At 59.9% G+C, this 22922-nt stretch overlaps 1 protein-coding gene across 2 annotated transcripts in view; it reads right to left on the reverse strand.

Annotated features, from left to right (window-relative positions):
* TBC1D22A (TBC1 domain family member 22A) overlaps positions 1-22922 on the reverse strand; it is a 298612-nt gene that overhangs the window by 266525 nt on the left and 9165 nt on the right. For both annotated transcript variants that reach the window (XM_046013568.1, XM_046013567.1), the window contains exons 2-4: positions 13638-13694; positions 12323-12663; positions 6984-7160 (exon numbers count right to left, since the gene is read on the reverse strand). In XM_046013568.1, the coding sequence (XP_045869524.1) occupies positions 6984-7160; positions 12323-12663; positions 13638-13694 (575 nt within the window). The remainder of the gene's footprint in view (positions 1-6983; positions 7161-12322; positions 12664-13637; positions 13695-22922) is intronic.

Genomic DNA, 22922 nt, shown 5'->3' on the forward strand with positions numbered 1-22922 from the left:
CCCTCGGGTATGTTCCCGAGGAAAGGTGCCTTGGCCGCGTCCCTGCGGGCTTCAGAGAGATGCTACAGGGAGAACCGAACACGGGGTGCCACAGAGGGCCGGCTGGAAGGTGCAGACGGGGACAGCACCGGACAACGCCAAGGAGCCTCAACGCACAGGCTCTGGCCAGCCGGCCACACCCTGTGTCACAGACAGGGACGGGGACCCCACGGTGGCCCAAATGCTGGCTGGCACCTGTTCACACGCTCAGAAGGTACTGCTCAGTGCACGGACACCCGGGACCTCGAGAGGTGGAGGCCACAAGAAGGGCGGCGGCAGGGCCCAGCGCAGGCTCCGGACCTGAGTCGCAGCCAGGCTCTCAGACTCGGTGGTCTCAGACATTCAGCAGCCCTGTTTTCAAAGCTTCTTTGTTTCACTAAAAGCACCTTTTCCTCGGGGCCCCTGGGTGGCTCAGTGGATTAAGCCTCTGCCTTCGGCTCGGGTCATGATCTCAGGGTCCTGGGATCGAGCCCTGCGTCGGGCTCTCTGCTCAGCGGGGAGCCTGCTTCCTCCTCTCTCTCTGCTGCCTCTCTGCCTCCTTGTGATCTCCATCCATCAGACAGATAAATAAAATCTTAAAAAAAAAAGTACATTTTCCTCAAGCCACAGAGAGGAGATAAAACTGAGCCTTCCAAAGAAAGCTGCCCAGGCTTCCGGGCAGCCTGAGTGGGGCAACCATGACTTTTCCCCTCTTTACCCTCCTAGTTACCTCCCCAAAGCCCCACTGGCTCCACAGGGCACAGAGCCACACTGTGCACCTCAGGTAAGGGGGGCAACAGGCCAACTGAGTCATTAGGTCCAAATGCATTCGGCCAAGGAGAGGGGGTGGGACGAGAGAATCCTGAGCAGGGGAGAGAACAGGAGGGTGGCAGAGGAGCAGGCGCAGGAGGGAGGGAAGCGGGCAGTGGGAGAGAGACACAGAGCAGCGATGAGGAGGGGGGAGGCAGGGGTGGAGGGAGAAGAGTGGGAGAGAGGCGCAGGGGAGGAGGGGCCAGGAGCAGAGGCCAAGGTAGGGGGAGGAGCTGGAGGAGGGGAGGGGTGCGGCAGACAGGGGAGAGGAGCGTCCCTTCCCAGAAAGCAGCGCGGCTGCTCTGAGCACTGAGCTCGGAGAAGGCACTGGGGCCCCAGGAGCTGGACAGGACACAAAGGCTGGTGGTCCTGAGCCTCCTCGCCCTGGGTCTTCACTCTCCGGTAGCTGCAGGGGACACTCGGCGCTAGGGCCAGGGGCCAGTCCTCCCAGGGAGATGGCAGGGAAAGACATAGTCAGCTGGAGCTCTCGCTCTCCCTGTCCTCCAGCCCAGTCCTCCAGCACACACAGCCCCCAGGGCCTGGTGGTTGTTACCTGGCAGCGAGGGCGGCAGGGCCAGTGCCTGGCCACTAGAGGGCAACGCTGGGCACAGCCGGCCCCCCGACACACACCTGGCCAGGACCCCAGGGAGCAGGAGTGCCCTCCCAGCTTCAGGGGCGTCCCCCAGTGCCCAGAGGAGCCCTCTACTCCTGCTCTCCGACCTTGGGTATGAAAAGGGCCCCTCCTTCCTCAGCCCCCAAAGAGCACGGCGAAGGCTGGAGCTTGTGTCCCCAACCAGCTCCCACGCCGTGGCCCTGGCTGTGGGGCCGCAGGACCGGCCCACTGCGCCGAAGACTCGAGCCCCTCAGCGGCTGACCACGGGGAGCAGACGGCCGGCGCCGGGCTCGGGGCAGTGTGCACACAAAGGGACTCACCATATCCATTTAGCGCCCTTACCTGCCGAGCATCACGGCTCGGCCCAGCTGACCTTCAACATACCGTGCTCAGACGCTCACGCGGGCCTACGGACAGGCGGTCAGCTCGCACGAAGCCCACAGTGCAGGGCTGGGCAGCCCGTGTAACCTCCCGGACACTGTACGGAAAGTGACCAACAGCAAGGGCACCCGTGGAGCGCTGCGGACCCTCGTGATGGCGAGGCCGAACGGAAGCTGTAGCCGCTGTCCCGTGTCACGGGAGTGGAGCGTACCGGGTCACCAGCCTGGGAATCACTAGCCCGGGAAAAGATCCAACTCAAAATTCCAAGTACAGCGTCTTTTCACACCGTCGTAGAGTCGAGCCGTTGTAAGGCCGGGGGCTGTGTGTATGAATACGCCCGAGCGCCATCACAGCCAGCACGAGTGAGGGCCCAAAGTGGCCAGAACCGTGGAATTATATGGCCATGCCACTCTCTCCGGCCCTGTGTCACAGGTCCCTGACTCTGTGTCCCCAGGGAAAGACGCCGCTCCGTGTGCACCAGAGGCCTCCTCTCCACAGCCCAAGGCTCCCACGGTGCCGTCTTGGCCTCCCTTGCTCCCAAGTCCACCTGGCTTCTGTGCAACCAGCTGCCAGGGCCCCCCAGCCTGCCCTGCAGCCCCGGGGAAAGAAACGGCCTCACCCACCCACCCCCAGCCCCCACCCTCGGGCCATTCCCCAGTCGACTACCCAGCTTGCCCCTGCCCTCCCATCCCTCCCCCTCCACGCTCCCAAGGGACCACCCGCGACCCAGCCCCGGCCCCACGCTGCTGGGACAGGCTGGCTGCAAGTGGGCCACGGCTCTCCTTCCACAGAGGACAGACCACTTTCAGACTCCCGTGCCCAGCTGCGCCTCCTGCTTCCAAACCTCCCAGAGGCGCCGCGATGAGCTCCTCCTTCTGGCCTTCGGAGCCCTCAGGACCTGTCCCTTCCTACTTGCTGTCTTGCTCGCTGTCCCCCACCAGGCCAGGGCCTCAGCGGCCGGGTCCAGCCTCAAGCGTGGGAGCCGTCGCACCACCAGCCGTCCCGGAAGGCCCGTCCCACCTTCAGCTCCACCGGGGGTTAAGGGGCCCACTCCGGGGGTCGATTTGCGCTCCACGGGCGCCTTAGCCCCTTCTGGGAGCTTCTGGAGTGCTGAGTGTGAGCGTGTGTGCACCTGCCCATCTCCTCACACCAGAGCGTCCACTCCTGCAGGGCAGGTCCGGGGGCGGGGGTCTGGTTCCCTGCGTCTCTCCAGCGCCTGCACCCACAGCAAGTGCCCAGTGGATCCGGCTGAATGAGTGAACCCTGCGGCGCTTTCACAAATGACCGCCGGGTCCCGGGACCCTGCAGGGTGGGCCTCGTTCCCCCAGTCACCCGCTGAGAGTGGATCGCACAGAGCCAAGGCCTGGCACCAGAGCCAGACTGCCTCCTCCGGTCACCACGGCCCTGCAGGGCTGTCCTCCAGCTGCAGGCCCGGAGGGGGCTGGGGCAGCTACCTTGACCTCACTTCCAGGGTGAGTGGCTCCACTGCCTCCACCCCCAGAACACTCTCTCCTCCCCACCTCCGTCTACGCGGACACTCCAGCCTCGGGCCAGACTGGGTGCTCAGGCAGGGGAGCTAGAACGAGCCCAGGCACCCAGCCTCGCTCCCCGGCAGACACGGCTGAAGGCCCGGAGCCCCCATGCCCTCGAGGCCACAGCACTGAGACGGGGTGGCTCCGAGGGCCTCCGGACCGCGTGTTCTGCCCCCAGCCCAATGCCGCCCCCACGCACAGACGCACGCGATAAAAATGAACGCCTCCGAGTGTCATCTTCTTGGGCTTCAAAGCAGCAGCCTTTTGCACGAGTAAATATTGAGTCAATGCTAAGAGCAGACTGAGCTGTTAAGTTCTATTTGCTACTCTCATCCCCAGGCCCATGACAGAGCACAAGCTAAACAAAGAAGAACAGCTCTCCGCCGCCGAGACGACACGGAGCAGGTAGAATCATTTCTGTGGGCGCTTCTCACGTCGCTGATTTGCTTCTCCAACATTGGCAAATATTTGCCACTTATGTCTTTTATGTAACGTGGAGATAATATATTCCACTGTCTTCCAAGGCTATCTTAAATGCCTTATAAAAACAGGCAATTTACTGGCTATGTTTCCTCCTGCCACTAAATACAAATCCAGTAATGTTTAACTTTGAAAGCTTTTTGGTGTGAGATTTGATACTTAAACAGAATGCCAAAGACAGAAAACACTGGTAAAGCCACCGGCCCAACAAGAGAATCTTATTTTTAACTGTTAACCTTCCCTCCTGTCCGTGCCTACCCGCTTTCCCCACGAGTCCTGAAAGCTTTGTTCTTTTTTTTTTAATATTTTATTTATTTGACAGAGAGAAATCACAACTAGGCAGAGAGGCAGGCAGAGAGGCAGGCAGAGAGAGAGGAGGAAGCAGGCTCCCTGCAGAGCAGAAAGCCCGATGTGGGACTCAGGACCATGACCTGAGCCGAAGGCAGAGGCTTAACCCACTGAGCCACCCAGGCGCCCCCTGAAAGCTTTGTTCTTAAGGAGGATTTTAGTGTCCACAAGTCAGTCCGCTGAAGACGTCCATGAGAAGACCACGGGAGCTCAGCTCCTGACCCGGAACTGCAACTCCCAGCATCGGATCTCGCCCTCGACAACTGCCTCCGTGCCCCTACTGTTAGAAACCACGTACCTCAACCAAGAGAACACGTGCAAACTGCCTTGACTCAGCAGTGACCACACAGTGACCATGCCCGTCAGTGCTCTGAAAATCAAGGTCAAGGGTAAGTAAACAGGCCAACACAAACGAGCAGGGCAGGTGACTAGCACCGTTCAGACTCACTGTGGGCTGCGCCTGCTCCTACGCATTCTACACGCACCTCCTCCCGGGCTCTGCACCGCAGCATGGTTAGCACCACTGGGACCCGAAGGAGGACCCCAGAAGCACTCCCAGGCTTGCTCCGCTCACGGGGCGAGAGAGCGCTGAACCCGCGCTCCCCACCAGTGGTCATCCTCAGAACCCCCGCCCTCCCTGCACTCTGGGACCTGGCCTCCCCACACGGCCCCAGGGGCGCCTGTATGCTGCTAAGCTGGAAAAGCAAGTGGCTGAGGGACATGCTCAAACCCCACAACTAGACTCCCCAAAGCCCGGGGCACCTGACTTCCCAGCGCTGTGGGTGAGATTTCCACTCCAGCTGCTCCTCTTCCCGACCCACACTTCGGGACGCTCGATGACCATCACTAGTCACCAGTGCGGAGCAAGGATCATAGGTCCGAACCCACTGCAGGGACACAAAGTGGGAAAGAAGCCAAGTGCCCATCGGGAAGGGCGGTAAAGGCGTCCGGGGCAACCAAGGGCAGCATTGCACAGCCCGTGCAGGTCGGGCAGGTGTCTAGCACTAACACGGGAAAGACGCCACGAGGTTTAACGTGGGGAGCAGAGTAGCATCACCACGTTGGGGGGGGCAGACCATATAAATGCACAGACCCCAAAGCGTCTCTCCACACACGATTTCCCAATTACCGCAGGATGACAGTCCCCTCCCCGGGCAGAACTGACAGCCGCCATCTCCAGCAGAGATCGGCGTGCACTCCTGACCAGGAGGACCAACCAGCTCTGGGGCCTCTCACACGATGACAGGCACCACAAACCTCACAGGTGACATTCCTACCCAAACGACCGGCCCGAACCTCGTTGGAAGGACAGGAGACAGCCCCCGCCGAGGGGTGCCGCACAAGGGCTGACCTGCCCTCCTCCAAAGCCCCAACACCCAGGAACACAGGGCACACGGGGACCCCTCAGCTGACGGAGAGGACAGACCAGGAGACAGACACAGCGGACGTCACAGGGACGACTGGCACGAAGTGAACGTGGGCCGCGAGGCAGTTGGCGCACCGTCTCGCTGGGCAACGTCCTGACTCTGACGACGGTCCTGTCTGATGCTGACGGTGTCTCTGTGCTTAGAAAACACAGTGACGCTCTCGGGATGCAGCGTCCCCAGCGGACTCAAACGGTTCGGGGAAACACACAGCCACACGAGCACGCGCGCGCACACACACACACACACACACACACACACAGTGAAGGTGGGGCAAAGCGCAAACAGTGGCTGAACTGACATAGGAGTCGCCTGTACATTCTTGCAACTTTCCTCGAAATGTGCAATTACACCAGAGTGGGAGTGTAAAACGTCATGTGCATCAACCGTCCCAGAAGACGCCCGAGCCACGGGAAGGAGGGCAAGCCGGGCTGGGGAGAAGGAGAGCGACGTGTTTTTACTGGACGTCCTCCGGCATGCACGAGCAAAACAATCAGGAAAGTGAAAGTGAAGAAACCGTCGCTAAGAACCCCGGGCACCCAGAGGGGACCGGCATCCCGCATCCCGGGGGACTGGGCCCATCCTTCCGCCCCCGCCTGGCTCCGCCTCCACCCAGCTCCTTGCTGGCAGCCCATCCCCGTGCCTCAGGTGCCACCTGCTGGCGGAGCGGGGCACTGCACAGTCTGCCCCCCCCCCCGCCCCCCTCCCAACCCCCGCCCCCATGCCACCCCTGCACCTGCCCCCCACCACGCGTGGTCGTGATCCCACGACCACGGCCACATCCCACGTCCCTGAGAGCTCCCCTGGCCAGCAAGACGCCCGCGGCAGCACGGTGCTCCACGAGGATGAGGTGCACAGCTTCGAGGGGTGCTCCAGCAGGCGGACTTGGAAGTGGGCACCGGCCTCAGAGCCTGGGGGCAGCGCGGCCCCATGGCTACTACGGTGACCCTGGAGAACACCGGTGACTGTACCGCCCCCTGCTGGCCTGCCCACCCATGCCCAGCCTTGGCTCCCGGGGTGCTCTCGGCCGTCACACACTCTACACCAAGGAAGGTGTAAGGTCAGCAGCACCCAGGACCCCGGTCACCAGCTCTGTGCCCCCACGAGCACTCAAGAGCAGGGAAGTCCACCGGTCCGCCCCGCAGGGCCAACGCAGGGCAGCTCCACAAAGACGAAGGGGTTCGATCGGGGCATTAAGGACAACAGAACAGAAAACGCCAGATCGAAGGCACCGCAGCCAGGACCAGCACTCAGCTAACGTGAACCTTAAGGACAAACGGTCAACTCTGTGACTGGCGGGCAGGACCCCACAAACAGACCACCCGACAAGCACACCGCACGCAGGGGCACGCGTGCCCTCCGCCGGCAGGGACTCACCGAGGTCTGTGTTGGGGCCGGCAAGGAGTTGCTTGAACTTGTCGAGCCGCGAGGCCTCCCGTTCACTTAAGGCCGAGCTGCTGAGCGCACTGGAGTGAGGCGCGCCGCCCAGGGCGACCGTCACCGAATGCGGGAGAGACTGGGATCGCTGCAGAGGGACAGTGTCGCTGGCGCTTTCTGTGGGCAGAGAGAGCAGGGGGTGAGGACGGCCTCCTGATGCTCCGCAGTAAGAAGACCCCCACGTGTGCCGCTTTCCCCTCGTGAATGCCGCCGTGCCTCAGCTGTCCCCCCGTCCCGTCTCGGGCCAGTGCAAACCTGGGTTACTGGAGCAATAAAACGAAACTAGCGAACACCCAAAAGTTCACTGGCCCCAGAGAATGACTCACTCGGGAAACAGACATGCCTCATCTGAAAGCAAGACGACAACCAGAAACGCCCAGACCACCTCACGGTGCACCCCTGGTCAGGGCTCCCATGAAGCAGGCCTGCCCGGGGGACACAACGCAAGGACCTGCAGGGGTACAGCAGGGATGACGCTGCCTGCGGGGTCCCCCGGGCGTGAGCACAGAAGGAAGCCACTGAGTCACGTGTGGAAGGACATGAGCCCACAACGGCACGGAGGACTCTGCACCCCTGTGGGTCTCCCCAAGCCCCGTGAGGGAGCTGGGCAGGGACATGGACAACAGGAAGCACAGGAAGCTAGAGCACATAAAAGCGGGGGGTGGTGGGCTGCAGGCGGGGGTGCCCAGGATCCCCCCTCCCAGGGCACCACCTACCACCACGCCCAAAGGCCCATGAATGGGGACATGCAGGCCGAGGTGAAACCGTGCATTAAATCCAGGAGCCCAGGCCGGGAAGAGCCACAGGAGAGAGCCCAAGGTCTCACACCCACTCAGAAAAAACCACCAGGGACCAACAAGGGGCCCACAAGCAAAAGGTGGGGACAGGCTGCACGGACCCAGGTCTAAATCCCCCGGAATGGTCAGCTCTTCCCAAACTGGAAGTTAAAGCAGAGGGAGAAATCGACTCCAGGAGACGGGACGAGAAACAAACAGGGAGACGGAAACGTGCCGGCTGCCGTGCGCTGCTGCCAGACCCCCAGCTCCCTCCTTCCTGCCGACTCATGAGCCTAGAAACAGAGCCTGGCAAGGCTTCACACAGAAACCCTCGGGCTACGGGGGAGCACTGCGGCCCACGGCCTCTGGGCAGAGTCTGGCCCACTTAAGCGTCCAGAAAAGCCTAAAGAAGTGGGTGTCAAGGTGAGAGCAAGCCCGGCCCCTCCTCAGGGCCTCCCCACCGCCTGCACTTGGGGAGGCCCGGGGCGGCTATGTTCAGACCCCCTCCTCCCCGCCCTCGGAATCTCTTACTCCGCTGTGAGTCATGATTCTTTCCTTAGGAAAGACGAGGGCAGGAGGAGCGGTCCCACGTTCTACCGTAGATCCAAACGGGCTGGGTTTGACTTCTCCAGCATCTCAGAGAGCATCAGTGTGGTTTACTGGGACACGAATGGACCACTTGGTCCCGGGCCGAGCCCACACCCAGTCCCCCTCTAAGATGGGACAGACGGGGTTTGCAAGGCACGCGGATGCCCCTCCCCACCGAAGAAGCAGGAAGGCCAACAGCCATGTCTCCCTGCTACTGTCAACGAAAACACATCAGCGTCCCCCTTCCAGGGCAGCCAGTGTTGACCCAGGAGCCACTCGCATCTGGGTCCCCACCAGGAGTGGAGACGGTCCTCCCCAGCCACGCCCACTGAGCCCTTCACAGCCTAAGGCACGGCCTCGCCATTACGCCAGTGGTACCCTAGACCAAGCAAAGTGCACCTGCCTTCAGGTACAAAGGTACAGACTCCTCAGACACTGACTAAGAAAGTCAGGAGAGTCAGAAGGTAGTAAGCAGCCCGAGCACCCTCCCTGTGGCTTCCCTAACTTTCAGGCCACCGTCTGCCCAGGGCTGGAGGCCGGAGTCGGGGGCAGCTGGCAGGTCCCTTGGACACCGCCACATACGGGGTGACATGAAACGTAGCGTGCGGGACTGTGAAGATGACAGAGCGCCGTTCCTGCGAGCCATCACACAAAACAGGCCTGACCTGGCCCTGAGCCGTGCGGCCGCTGCAGAAACAGGACATGAAGGTGAGGAGAACCCACCATCACTGGGCCCTGGGGACAGCTCGGTTTAGCTCAGTGACGTTCGTGTAATGACAGAGAACACCAAAGGGAAACAAAGGTAATGGGACATGGTCTCTGCCTTTGGGGAACCTGCAAACCGTGCAGACGGGGTATGCAGTCGGGCCCAGCCCCCAGCACCTCCCCTCAGCCGGGATGGCCTCCCGTCCTGAGCCTGGACCCTCACCCTCCTGTTAACCTTAGACATCACCTCCTCCCTGAAGTCTTCCCTGACATGCCCCTGGCCCTCCTCAACAAGACAAAACCGGTACTTCTACCCTTGGGTGCGTCTGGGTCCTGCCCACCGCTCCAAGGCTACATCCCACCCACGGAGGCGGACGACTGTGACCCCTGTGTCTCCCCACTAGACTGACCATCAACACATCCACACGGGGCCCAGTCCAGTAAGAATAGGACGGACGTGGGGTGCCTGGGTGGCTCAGTGGTTTAAGCCTCTGCCTTCCGCTCAGGTCATGATCTCAGGGTCCTGGGATCAAGCTCCGCATCGGGCTCTCTGCTCAGTGGGGAGCCTGTTTCTCCCTCTCTCTCTGCCAGCCTCTCTGCCTACTTGTGACCTCTCTCTCTCAAATAAATAAATATTTAAAAAAAAAAAAAAAAAGAACAGGACAGACGTGGTCTTTGGCCAACACCGAGTAAGCCATCCCCATCAGTAACCAGCCGCCCAGAGAACTGAACACGGGCCCACAATTTCTGCCCACCACTGCCCACCACCCGTGGGGTCGGCTCCCCGAGAGGCCATCTCGGATCCAGAGGGGCCTTCTCCCCCTCAGTACTGTGCGCCGTGGGCTGGAGCTCCCTGTGACGCCGGGCACCCCTGGTCTCCACCTACTTCATGCCAGGGGCACACACTCCCCGCCCCAGATGTGACCATGGGAAAGGTTCTAAAACATGACCTCATGCCCCCTCAGGGTAGAATCACCCACGGAGAGATCCTGCTCTCTGTGGTGGGGCCAGAGGCTAGCAGCAGGCCGTGGCGTCAGACGCCATGGACTCAAAGCCCTGCCCCATCACTTAGCGTGCCGGGTGAGCCGCGTGACCTCCCCATACCTGCCCCGGAAGCTTTCTCCTGCGGTGGCCGCAAAGTCGGAGGGGTCTGTTCGCGACGAGGGCCTGCGACAGTCCTTGTCCCACAGTGAGCGATGGGTAAATGCCAGCAGCCATCAGGACACGAGTTGTTCTCAAAGGAAAGACAGCTGCCGCGCAGGGGGACGGAGGCACAAAGCAGACACGGTCGTCCGCCCCCTTCCCCAACACGAGCCGCTTGGAGCATCCTTCCCCTGGCTTCTACGGGAGGGGCCACCCCAAGGCTCCCCGCTCTGGCTGGAGGCAGCCCAAGGGCCGAATGCTAGGCAGCCCCAAAGTCTGCGCGCTCAAGTCCTACCGTGGACGGGATGGGGTCAGGAAGCAGAGCCTCAGGTTTAGAGGAAGTCACGAGACTGGGGTGCCCCAGTGGGATTGGTGCTCTCGGAGAGTCACGAGACAGCTTCTTTCCCTCTCTCGTCTCCCCAACACGAGGATACCATGAGAAGGCAGCTGCTTGCACCCCGAAGACGGCCCCCGCCAGAACCCAGCCGTGTTGGCCGCCTGACCTCAGACTTCGCCTCCAGAACGACGAGACAGAACTCTCTGCCGCTCCCACACCACCCGCCTGCGGTTCTCCTGCCACAGCGGCCCCCCGCCTCCCAGAATGAGACCCTGCCCTCCGCCGAGATGGCACCCGCCCCCAGCAACCGCTCGGATGGCAGGTGCCCCAGAGGCTCTACCCAGGCCCCGGCGGCGGGGCGCACAGCAAAGGGCAGGGGAATTCAGGGCGCCGGCGCACGTGCAGTGGGACGCATCTGAGGGCACCGGCTGGCCAGGGTGCACGGGCAGCGACCGGCGTGCGCCGTGTCCGACTCAGGGATCCTCGACCACTCGCAGACGCCCTAACCAGATGTTCATTTTCAAGCTCAAATACTTTGAGGTTCAGCCTATTTTAGAGAAAATAGTTTAGATTCCAATATGAAAACCGGAGGGAAGAATGCATTCACAGCACCCCCTACAGAGAAGTGGGACGTTCGCACGTTAGCTCCCAGGAAGGCGGAGGGACAGTCGCCAGCTCCGTGCGTCCCAGCAGAGCAAGCTGAGGCTGCACGAGGCCCTCTTCTCCCCTCTGCAAACCAGGGCAAGCCCCCGGCCCCCAGAGACCCTGGGAGAGGGAGCCCGTGAGTCTGCGGCTGCATAGGCCGGGCCCTCTGCGACCGTGGCCCGCGCCTCCCCCCCTCACCTCCCTGGAGCTCACGTGTCCCCCGCTGCGGAGGGCGTCAGGATGGTGTGACTGAAGACCATGCCCCAGCTCCAGCCTGCTGTGACCACGACCCACCTGTCTGGACCCACAGCACTTGTCACCTCCCCGCACACCCCAGGCCTCCTTACTGATCGTGTGAGGGTGTCTGTGCACACCCCTGCCGCCCCACAGAACACACGCTTCAGGCCAGGGACCTCCTTGGGGCACCCCAAGCCCTGAGAGTTGTGCCTGACCCATCACAGAGGCTCATCTGCTTTAGGTCACAGAAACCCCCAAAACAAAAAGAGCAAAACTAACAAGCACCGTCTCCAGAAAGGCTACCAAGCGCCAGGCCTGGGAGTACAAGACACGCGCTGATCCCATCCTTGAGTTTATGACCTGAACGCAGTGATGCCACACCCCAGACCCCGCCCGCTACCAACTGGGCCCACGTGCAGGTGCCCTGGGGAGAGGGGGGTGGGGGGAGTGTCACTGGAAGCTGCCGAAGGAGGGGCAGGCCCTGCGTGTGCAGCTGGCCTGACCCCGCAGCTGGAAATGTCCCGCCTGGAACAACCGAGGCGCACTTAGAGGAGAGACACGGTCCCCCGGAGCCTGGTGCTCCCCGCGAGCCTCCCACAGCCAGCCCACGGAAGCCGCACACCACGCCCCTCCACCTGGAGGAGAGGAGCACTCAGCTGGGAGCACAAAGAAAAGTCCCCGGCTGCCTGGAAAGGCCTGTGGACATGCGGATCCCAACCTCCAGGTCTTTCAAAGGCATGAGCCGCCGCGGCAAACAGGACAGAACCCCTCTAACCACCCAGTCAGACAGGACTCGAGCCCCTCTCCCCATGAGCTCTGCACGTCACCTACTCGGGCCCCCGCCCCACCTGCAGGACAGGACGTGTGGCTCTCACTGACGGACTTCACCAGCCGGAGGTCACCGCTCGGGACCGGAGGAGGCTCTGCCGAAGGCTTTGGCTTCTGCTCGGGGCCCGGCGCCTCTCGCCGCTTGTGGCGCTCCTGCCGCTCGCTGTGGTTGCGCAGGACGCGGTTGGCCGTCTCCATGACCACGTCGGTGTTCAGGCTCTCGGCCGCCATGGCCAGGAGCCCGTCGTCGTCCTCGCCGGCATCCCAGGCGTCGCTGGTGTTGCTCTCAAACTCCTGGAAGGTGCTGATTCTCTTGGCCTTCACAGGCGTGGTGGGCACCTTGGGCGCAGCCTTGAGCAAGCTGCAAAGCAAAGGCAGACTTGTCCTCTCGGGGGCTGAGAGGACTCGCCCCGCGACTGGTGGGAAAGGAGCCCCTGGACGAAAGGTGCGCCTTCCCGCTCTCAGCGTCAGCTGAGCGGAGGGTGAAGAGGCTTCCGAGAGAGGACTCGGGCGCCCGGGACACTCGGTCGATGAAGCGGCTGCCCTCGCCCCCAGTCATGCTCTCGGGCTCCGGGACGGAGTCCTGCCGCGGGCTCCCTGCTCAACTCCGCTTCCCCCGCTGCCTCCTCCCTCCCCCACAACTGCTGCGTGTGCGCGCGCGCTCTCAAGCAAATAACGAATCTTTAAAAAAAGAGAACTCCTAGAATTCAGTGGCAGGAAAGAGAGGCTCTCGAGGAGCCATCCCGCTGAGCAGTCTCTGCTCGGTGACAGAAGCCATTCGGGAGGAACCCCAGCACCGCACAGTCACGGCCTTCAGAGTCCCCAAACCTGCCATGGGCCGGTGCCCGCCAACCTCCCGAGGCAGCAGTGGGGCGGGGAGGGGCAGGAGCGGCTGTTCCCACCCCCAGGCCTCTGGCGTCTGGACTCGGACACAGCACCACTAGACCCGGGGCCCCCACGGGGGTCCAGGAACATCCGCCAGCACGGGCCGTGGGGCCACACCTCCCTCTTGTGTGCCCGCCTCTGGAGGAGCCCAGACACCGAGCAGAGAGTGCAGTGGAGGGCAAGGCAAGTGAGCTGAGTGCCGCGAACAGGCCCGGGGCCAGGCCCGCCCCCCACCAACTAACGGGGTGCCAGGCACGTGCTCTCCTGCCCAGGCCACTCCACTCCGGGCTGGGCTTCCTCCTCCCCCATTCTCCAGAGGACGAGCCCTGCGAGGCCCTGACACGTGTCTGCTCATGGAAGACTCCTTCCTCCTCTCAGGACTCCCAGGCGGCAGGTCACCATGGCCCCCAGGAGTGGGCGGAACGCGGCCGGAGCGCAGGCCTCACTTACGTGCCATGTAGCAGCGGGTCGAAGGGGGGGTGCTGCGCGCCGTACACGTGCTGGATGCTGTTTGGAAGGAAAGGAAAACCGGTCAGCTTCTCTCTGGCTTCCTCCAGCACCCACCACTAACTCGGGAAAAGCACCGGCTCCCAGGGAGCAACGCCCCATCAGCTGCGCAGGTCCCGGGGCCCACCCGGAAGGATGAATGGCACCGCACAAGTCCACGCCGCACAAACAACGCGCACTCAGCCTGTCCGGCAAACGGACCTCAGCCCGGGGAGCTGCAGCCCTGACCGCATCGCCCGGGCCTCAGGCAGCGCTGGTGAGCGGCCGCTGGGCGCCGGGAGCCCCTGGCGTCGCCGAGTTCAGGTGGCCTCCGCTCTCAGACTGTGTGCCACCGGCAGGACACAACCGAAGGCTGAAGTGCCCGTCTGGTACCATTTTGTGTACAGACGAAACACAGCATCACAAGAGGAAGATGAACGTATTTTTTAGAAGACTTAGTGGTTTTATTATACAAGTCTTCTGGGGGCGCCTGAGTGGCTCAGTTGGTTGAGCATCAGGTGATGATCTCGAGTCCGGGATCGAGCCCCACGTCGGGTTCCTGCTCACAGCGAATCTGCTTCTCCCTCTGCCTCTGCTGCTCCTCCGCTCATGCACCTGCTTTCTCTCTCTCCCAAATAAATAAATAAAATCTCTAAAAAATAAATAAGTAAATTTAAAAATAAAGTCTTCTGCTCGTCAGAGTGAACTTGGAAGATGGACGGAAACAAAACAGCCCCTGTGGCAGACAACCACAGCAGTCAGCTGGGCGGGCGCACCCCACACCCCTTCCTCTGCAGGGGGGCGTCCAGCCAGGGGAGGCCCTGTGACCCGGCACAGGTCGGTCACCACAGTGCTGGCCCTGCCTCATCTGCCTGGAGGACTGGTGTGAGGCCTAGAGGTTCCCAGCCACCAGGCCACCGTGCGTGAGGAATGAGCAGGAGATATAAACCATCTGAGAACACAGGCGTGGCGGGAAGACCAGACAGCGCACGGAGTCCTGGGAGGCAGTGCGGCCCCGCAGGTCCAGGACCCCAGGCCCCTCAGATGTGAACCAAGCAAACCCCAGTTCGGTTCAGCCACTAGCAGTGAGGCCTCCTGGTACAGTCCTGTGCAAGAGACGCCAGCTGGCACCCTCAGCGGGACACGGTCGGGGGTGAGCGTGTTAAAGCAAACGCATACACGGAGGCCTTTCGTGCAGAGACGAATGTTTTAATTTTTAAAAACAGAAGGAAATCCTACCTTTTTCACTAAGCATTACATCATGACTGTGTCCCCGTATCACCACCATTCAATGTACTTCAATGCATTCACTCACCCAACGTCCACTGCTACATACCAAAAAAGGTACGCTCTGCATTAAATTTAAAAACATAATCACGAGGGGCGCCTGGGTGGCTCAGTGGATTAAGCCACTGCCTTCGGCTCGGGTCATGATCTCAGGGTCCTGGGATCGAGCCCCGCATCGGGCTCTCTGCTCCACGGGGAGCCTGCTTCCTCCTCTCTCTCTGCCTGCCTCTCTGCCTACTTGTGATCTCTCTCTCTGTCAAATAAATAAATAAAAATTAAAAAAAAAAAAAACATAATCACGAGACAGCCCCACGAGACATCTCTACACACTTCTCTGCAACGCCTTGGGAATCTATAACTAATTCCAATTGTTAAAAGTTTCTAGAAGTTCTGGGGCGCCTGGCTGGCTCAGCGGGTTAAGCCTTTGCATGATCTCAGGGTCCTGGGATCGAGCCCCACATCAGGTTCTCTGCTTAGCAGGGAGCCTGCTTCCCCCACTCTCTCTGCCCGCCTCTCTGCCTATCTGTGACCTCTGTCTCTCTGTCAAATAAATAAATAAAATCTTTTCTAAAAAATTAAAAAATTATAGTCCTAAGCATAGAAAAAATAATTCAGAAAATAAATAAATACAGTCCTAATATGGAACAGGCACCAGTCTTCGCTGCCTCTGCCACGTCCCCGGACAAGACAGCCATTAGCTTCACTCCGTCCCACCGTGTAACCGCACCGTCGTTTGTCTATCCAACGTGGATAGCGACCGTATGCGCCAGAGGGCGTCCGTCCGCAGCAGCGCGGTTGGCAGAGCCTCGGCCAAGTGTGTCGCGTCCTGACCCCAGACCCTGCAAGTGAGCCGCCTCCCTTGGCAAAGGGGCTTTGCAGATGCAACCTGAGACACAAGCCCCGGGCGGGCAGCCAGGGCCATCAGGTGGGCCCAATCTAACCGCGAGCCCCTAGAAGCCCTGCCTCCTGAGAGGGAGCACAACCACAAAGAATGCTCTGATCCAGGCTGCACCGCTGGCTGTGAAGATGGAGAAAGGGGACCACAGCGGACCACGGGCCAAACAATGTGGGAAGCCCCTAGAAACTGGAGAGACTAAGGACATGGCTTCTCCCTAGAAGGTCCGGAAAGCCCTGCCAACACCTTCATTTTAGCCCAGCAAGCCCCACGCCAGACTTCTGACCACCTGAGACAGAGTGTAACTGGTTATAAGCCAAGAGGGTTATGCTGACTTGTCAGAGCAGCAAGAGAATGGTGACAGGCGACAGATCCGCGTTCCTGGCTGATGGAAGCTTAGAGGTCTCTGTGGCTAAGTCAACCTCACTCTTCGGCGTTACACAGGGCTCTCCTCTGGTGACGCTACTTAAAAAGGCCCACCCCCAACTGTCTAAGTCCATCCCGGCTGCTGAAACAAAAATACCACACACGGGCAGCTTGCAAACAAAGACGTTGATTCCCCACCGTTCTGGAGCCCGGGGGTGCAAGGTCAAGGCAGCGGCTGATGAGGTGTCTGGTGAGGGCCTCGGCGGGTGCCTTCCGTGGCGTACTCACCTGGCGGAAGAGGCAGGGAAGCTCTCTGGGGTCTCTTTTATAAAAGCCCTAATCCCACCACGGGTGGCTCCAGGCTCAGGACCTCCTCACTGCCCGGAGCCCCCATGTCCTAACACCACCCGGGGCTGCCAGCGAGTTCTGGGAGCACAGGAACACTCAGCCCAGCAGACCTATGGAGATGGTGTAAACCTCCAACTGGGTCCTAGTTCCACACGTCTGCGGTTTTGTTTTTTACTCACAAGTTTTCAGTTACCTAGAATTTATTTTATTTTGCTACAGACTGTAGAAAACTTTTTTAAAAAATAATCCACTGCTCCAATGACACTGCTTAAAAGCCTCTCCGATTCCCTACTGGTCTGCAGACACTGTCTTCAATATACACGAGATTATTCTATACCGGGGCATTTTTTTCAGTTTTCCACTCGTGCCTCCGTGTTTGTGCCTGTGGCACAACATTTTAATTACAGAAAACGTTCCCTTATATCCTAAAATGGCTCGGCAAAATCTAATGGACCTCTTCTGGCCCCCACTTTGTGGCGTGGTGAGGAGTATCAGGCAGCCAAAGCCAGGCACACTGGACGCCAAACTCGTGAGAATCTTTCAGTTTACCGATAAAAGTTTTAAAAGTGCATTGGTATTTACAACAGCCTAAGAGAACAGAAACGTGGAACCTGGAATACTTTCAACGGAACAGTCCTCAGCTACGAAACACAGCGCTGGCTCATGCAACAACATGAAGATCCTTGAAAACGTCCCTCTACGTGCAGGCCGCCAGGCATAAAACAACGCCTGTCCTACGATCCCACTGACACGAAACATCTAGAAGGGAGACGGGAGGTAGACTAGTGGTTGCTTGGGGTGGAGGATGGGAGGCTGGGGTGAAGCGAAGACGACAGGGCTTCCTCTTGAGGGACAAACATATCCTAACGTTGACCACAGCGATGGTGAGCTAAGTCTGCGGAGACACCACAATACCACTGACTTTGATCGTTAAACCAGGCAATGGTGTTGTACGGGAACTTAAATTCACATATTATTATATGCGAATCTCAATGAAGATTAAGTTTTTAAAGGCAGCGCAGCTTCCAGCTGGCTCCCTTGGGTTCTCCCTTGGAAGCCAGCCACCAGGCTCTGAAGAAGCCCCAACTAGCCATGAGGGAAGCCCGCATGGAAGCACAAGAGCCAAGAGCTTCAGGGGAGGTCCCAGCCGAGGGCCGGCATCAACCGCGACAGGCGTGAGGCACGAGCCTTCTTCTGATTTCCGTCCCGGCCTCTGAACCGCCCCAGTGACACCATGGAGCAGAGATGCGCCATCCCCACTGTGACCAGTCAGACCCACAGAATCCAGAGAGTTGGGGGGGTCTGTTGTAGTTGTCGTTTCAAAGAGAAAGTATCAGCCCACGGAGGTCAAGCACAACCCCTCTGTAGCGTCCCTTTCCAGAAATCTCTTGGAGGCTCCCCTGACCTTGGTAGAAGGTTTCCAGTTTTCAAGAACCAAACAGACTAGATAATTGCTTTCAGCTTTAGCTTCCTCGTCCCAGAAATGGGAGTAAGAACTTACAAGAAATGAGACCGTCATACTGGCAGCAGCTTGGCGACCGCGGGGTGACCTACAGGCAGCATTCGCCAGTACTGTGCACCTACCCTGCTGGCTTGCCCCCTTCCCTCGTGTCTCAGGATACGAAGACGGCTCCAGACCAGCAGGCAGGGGGTCTCTGCCCTCTCTGTGCGAGGCACCTTCACGAGTCGCACAGCACCGCGCGCTGCGGGCCCCTCCCTGCCAGGACGGCGCCGGCGCCTTAATTCTTCACGGGCACAACACTGTGTTTATTGAGCAGAAAATGCTCCAGCAAAGTTCAAGCTCAGACTAAAAGGCATCTCGTTTTATCTTATTAAAATTGCATTTTTATCTAGCCTTGCATCGCTAAAAAGAAAAACAGGCTTCAGCGAAGCCATTTTAAAAGAGTAAGTGGCAAGGAACACGCCCACCTCGTTCCACATAATGAAATCGTCCTTTAAAAAATACGCTCCCCGTAAACTTGTTAACAAATAGTACTGCTTAAAAACACCACAGTAACTCTTGGCTTTAAAGAGGACCCCAGCGATCCCTTACGGAAAGCAGACACACGACATGACGGCACTTCCAGGCACACGCCGCGAGAAAGCCTCGCGTAAGGACACAGGGGACGGGTCAGCGGTGCCGCAAGCACTAAGAAAGAAAATTCAAGAAAACCCTTCATACGTTAACAAGTGAAGAATGAATTCACATCATCCGTTTGCCCATTATCAGCTGGAACAGGAGCATAACGGAACACTAAGCACAGCAAACACGAAGGAAATGCAAGAACCAAGATCGGTAAACTGGTAAACATTCCGCCGAAGACTAACTTGCATAGGCCCAGTTTGACGTCACTTACAGAAGGTTTTAAGAAGAGATAATGAAACTATCTATCATGTTGGAGACATACACAAGTAGTCAAACTCCTGGTGTGTGACGGCCACAAAAACAAATTCTGCATAGCCAGGGAAGCAGAGGGGTGGGGAGGCGGGGACACCGCGTCCAGGGAAAGGATGCGGTGGCTTCAGCTCTGGAACAGCGAGGTGTGGGAACAGTCCCCAGGCCCATCAACGGGCGGCCTAGGCACACCAGAATGTACTAGCAGGTTCCAACGAAGAGCAAAGGGCTGATACCCACTCCCACGTGGATGGAGCCGAAAATGTCACACTCAGGGAAAGAAACTGGTCACGACGACCACAGTCCTATGATCCACACACAGGAATGAGCAAATGTCCAGAACAAGCAAGTCTGCAGGAACAAAAAGCAGATGCGTGGCGGCCAGGGGCCGGGGAGGAGGGAACGGGGAGTCACTGCCGGGGAGCCTGGGGTTTCTCTGCGTGCTAAGGCTCATGTTCTAAAATTGACTGTGGTGATGACTGTCCAACTCTGCAAATAGACTAAAAACACTGTACACTTTAAGTGAGCGAACAGAGGCTATGCAAATGACGGCTCCACAAAGATGCTGAAAGGAAGGGAGGGAGGGAAGGAGGGAGGGAAAAGGCAGGCAGGCAGGCAGGGAGGGAGAAAGGGACGGAGTGCCAGAAGGAGGAAGGGAGGGGGGAAGCAAGAGGGTCTCCTCCCTGACCAGGCATCCGGGAAGGCTGCTGTGCCACGGTGGGTGAGGGGGGAGGTGAAGCAAGCACCCCTTTAAACCTTCGCAGGCAGACCTTTGAACAAGTCCGAGTCCACCTCTGCAGCCCCGAACCACAGAAGCCCCTAAAGCTACCCGCACAGAACCAGACGTTCTAGCAGCTTCCAGTGAAAATGACAGGCATGTATCAGCCCCCCCAAGACCATGAAACTTCAGAAGGATTCACTCATTACCAGCAGGTAACTACCGGGACCACAGCTTCATTCTCTGGGCAGGACAGGTCTCCATCCTGATGACCATATGACCGAGCGGCCATGAAGGATTCTCAGACGGAAGAACAGATACACGAGAACTCACGAAGCGACACGGATCCCTCCTGCGGCCCCACAGAGGCTCCCATCCAGGTGAGGGGGAGGCGCCAGGACCAAGGACAGCACCGCACGGGGCACGCCAGGGATGGGCAGGGGGAGAGATGTCCCAGGGATGGTGCCCCGAAGAGCACCCCCCCAAGACAGCCCCAAGTTCTCAAGAGAACACACGCCTCCCGCACAAGGCACAGGGAGCTCCCACTGGAACGTCACCGCCAGGAAGGGGGAGGCAGGGAACGAAAACGGTACAGCTGAGGTTCAGGCAGGCAGGAGGTGGGAAAGAGGGACACCCCCAGACAGAGGAGGTCACAAGTAAGGATGGGCTGGAGACACGGGTCAGCCAGGGGAGGCCCGGAGCAGCCAGTGCTGGCTCCTCAGACTCAGCCCCGCTGCCTTTACAGCTCGGGCCGGGCAGAGTGTAATGCACCAGCACCCGAGGCTGTCCAAGGGCACACCTGTGACGCCAAGGGCTCGAGCCTGGCCTTCCCTTGGAGGGCACCCTTCAATCGGCAGACACTGGCTGACCCCTGCTGTGGGCCGGGCCGACACCAGAGCTGGGGCGGCGCCGGGGAGCAGGGACACGGGGACAGCTGGCCCCCGGCTCCGGCGATGGCGGGCGAGCATCCCAACACGGGTGAGCACAGCAGTGGGAGAAGCAAGAGGGAATCAAGCAAAGTCACGGGCAGAATTCCAGAAGAAAGGAGGAATGCTGCGTGACGAGAAGGCAATTCTCTCCCACATATCCCAGCAAACACGTCTCTGGTTTAACTCTCTCTCTCTCTCTCTCTCTCTCTCTCTCACACACACACACACACACACACACACCAAGGCCCTGGCACACACACACACACACCAAGGTCCTGGCCTGGAAACGCAACTGACAGGCCGGGGACCAGGGCAGCTACGTGAGCCTTGGGGAAAGGCTGGAGCAGTGGGGCTGTAGCAGCCCCAAGGGAGACAGTGAGGCATGAGAGGAGGGAAAGTACAGAAAAGAGACATCCTAAGCGTCAAAAAGGAAACGAAGAGCCTGACCCAGCACTTGGGAGGTGCTAGCCTACAGCTCAGTCACGGGGCGTCAGCGGGCAGGTCGGGAGCCCCGCCGCGGCCAGCAGCCTCCCGGGCCGGGCCCCCAGACCGCGCCGCGCCCCTCTGTGCGCAACGGCACTTCTCTGAAATAGGAACTCAGTTAGCGACTGACTTACCATCAGGCTCGCGCAAACACACAGCGATGTTCCCCGGGTTTATCAAATACTCAGGAGAAGTAAGTTTTCCAAGGGAATGAACTTCGGAGGGCTTCAGAGGAAACCGCATGAAACGCCATCATCACCACAGCAAACGGTTCCATCGTCCCTCCGCCCACAGCAGAGTCTGGGACTCTCGGCCCCTGGAGGCAACTGCAGGAGCACTGGGCCCCACGGACCCCGGTCAGAGCGTCTCTCCAGCCGTCCCAGCTCACACAGCCGTGCCACCCCGCCCGGCAGCAACGCTCAGCCTGTCCCACACGCTCTCGGCCGTCTAGTGCCCCCACGGGGCCATGAGCTCCCCACAAAAGGGATGGGACTTGCCTCCTGTCACGCTCCTTGGGGCCCCCAGAACCCAGGAGAGACTCGGGCAATCGTTGGGTTGATCAGCAAGACGCCCCACGGATGTCTCCTGAAATAGATCTTGGAAATGAGCACATTTAGGTCAAGCATTCCTTCACAGGAGAAGAGCACCGTGTGAACGCACAGGGACAGGGGACAGGCTGATGGCTGTCCAGTGGGGGAGGGGGCGGCAAAACGGGAGAAGACGGGTGGGAGGCACCCACTTAACCCAGTCCTGGGGAAGTGACGTGTGCGCACGGTGACTGCAGCTATAGCAACGCTGTGTCGCAGCCTTGACCGCGGCTGAGAGAGAAGCGATCCGAACTGTGTGTGGTGACGGAGGTCAAGGACAGGCTTGGTGACCGTCTCAGGACACACACACCAAATCATCACGCTACGCGCCCGAAGCTCACAGCGTTCCACGCCTGCCAGACCCCAGCCCAAACAAGAGCGATGGGTGCGTGTTATGGAAAACAGAAGGCGAGAGTAAGAAGCAAGCAAGCTTGGGAATTAGCGAGAAAAGCACACAGCATGGGGGCCGGCCACCCCCAAGTCCCATCCCCCTCAATCCTCCTGCCCCCGTCTGGCCTCCAAACGCACCGCACCCAGCCCTTCTGACCCTGCTCTCCGACCCCACGCCACACCCCCTTTCCTGCCTGGCCTGTCCGGAGGCTTCTGAGGCTGCCGCACATTCCTGACCTCCACTCCCCAGAGCCAAGGACCCAACCCTGCCTTCTTCCCACTTTATGGGGTACCATGCTCTCTCCTGACGCTCCTGCCCGTCTCCAGGTAAAGGTTCTCCAACAGCTGCCTCTGGGCACCACGGCCAACTCAGCCACACCCTCCCCACCTTGCGTTAACGGGGCCACGACAGAAGGCAGCTCTGCCCCAGGGGCCACGCTTCACGCCCACTCGTCACGGTGTCCAGCTCCGGGACAACCGCACGGACCAGGCAGAAGACCGACAAGCCCCCCAGCCTCCCGCACCCTCCGCACCCTCTGCCACCAGCTGCTCCCCGTGCTCCCTGGGCTGCCCGTATCTGTGGCATCAAAAACCTACCTGCTGTCCCCATCACCCTGGCTCGGGGCTCAGTCTCTCCTTCTGACCAGGTCACAACCCCTTCCATCACCTGATCTCCACGAACAGCAATCCAAGAACCCAAGAGCCCCCTTCCCTCCTCCCCGAAGCACGCCATCCACATCCAGCCAGTCTCCGGGTCCTCCGAAACCCCGAACCGTTTCCCACATCTCCAGCCTCCCTGCTGTCACTGTCCCGCGCTGCTGCCTCTGGTTCTGGTCTCAGCTCTGCCAGCC

Source organism: Meles meles, chromosome 7 (genome assembly GCF_922984935.1).
Source record: "Meles meles chromosome 7, mMelMel3.1 paternal haplotype, whole genome shotgun sequence".
In the NCBI taxonomy this organism is placed as follows: domain Eukaryota; kingdom Metazoa; phylum Chordata; class Mammalia; order Carnivora; family Mustelidae; genus Meles; species Meles meles.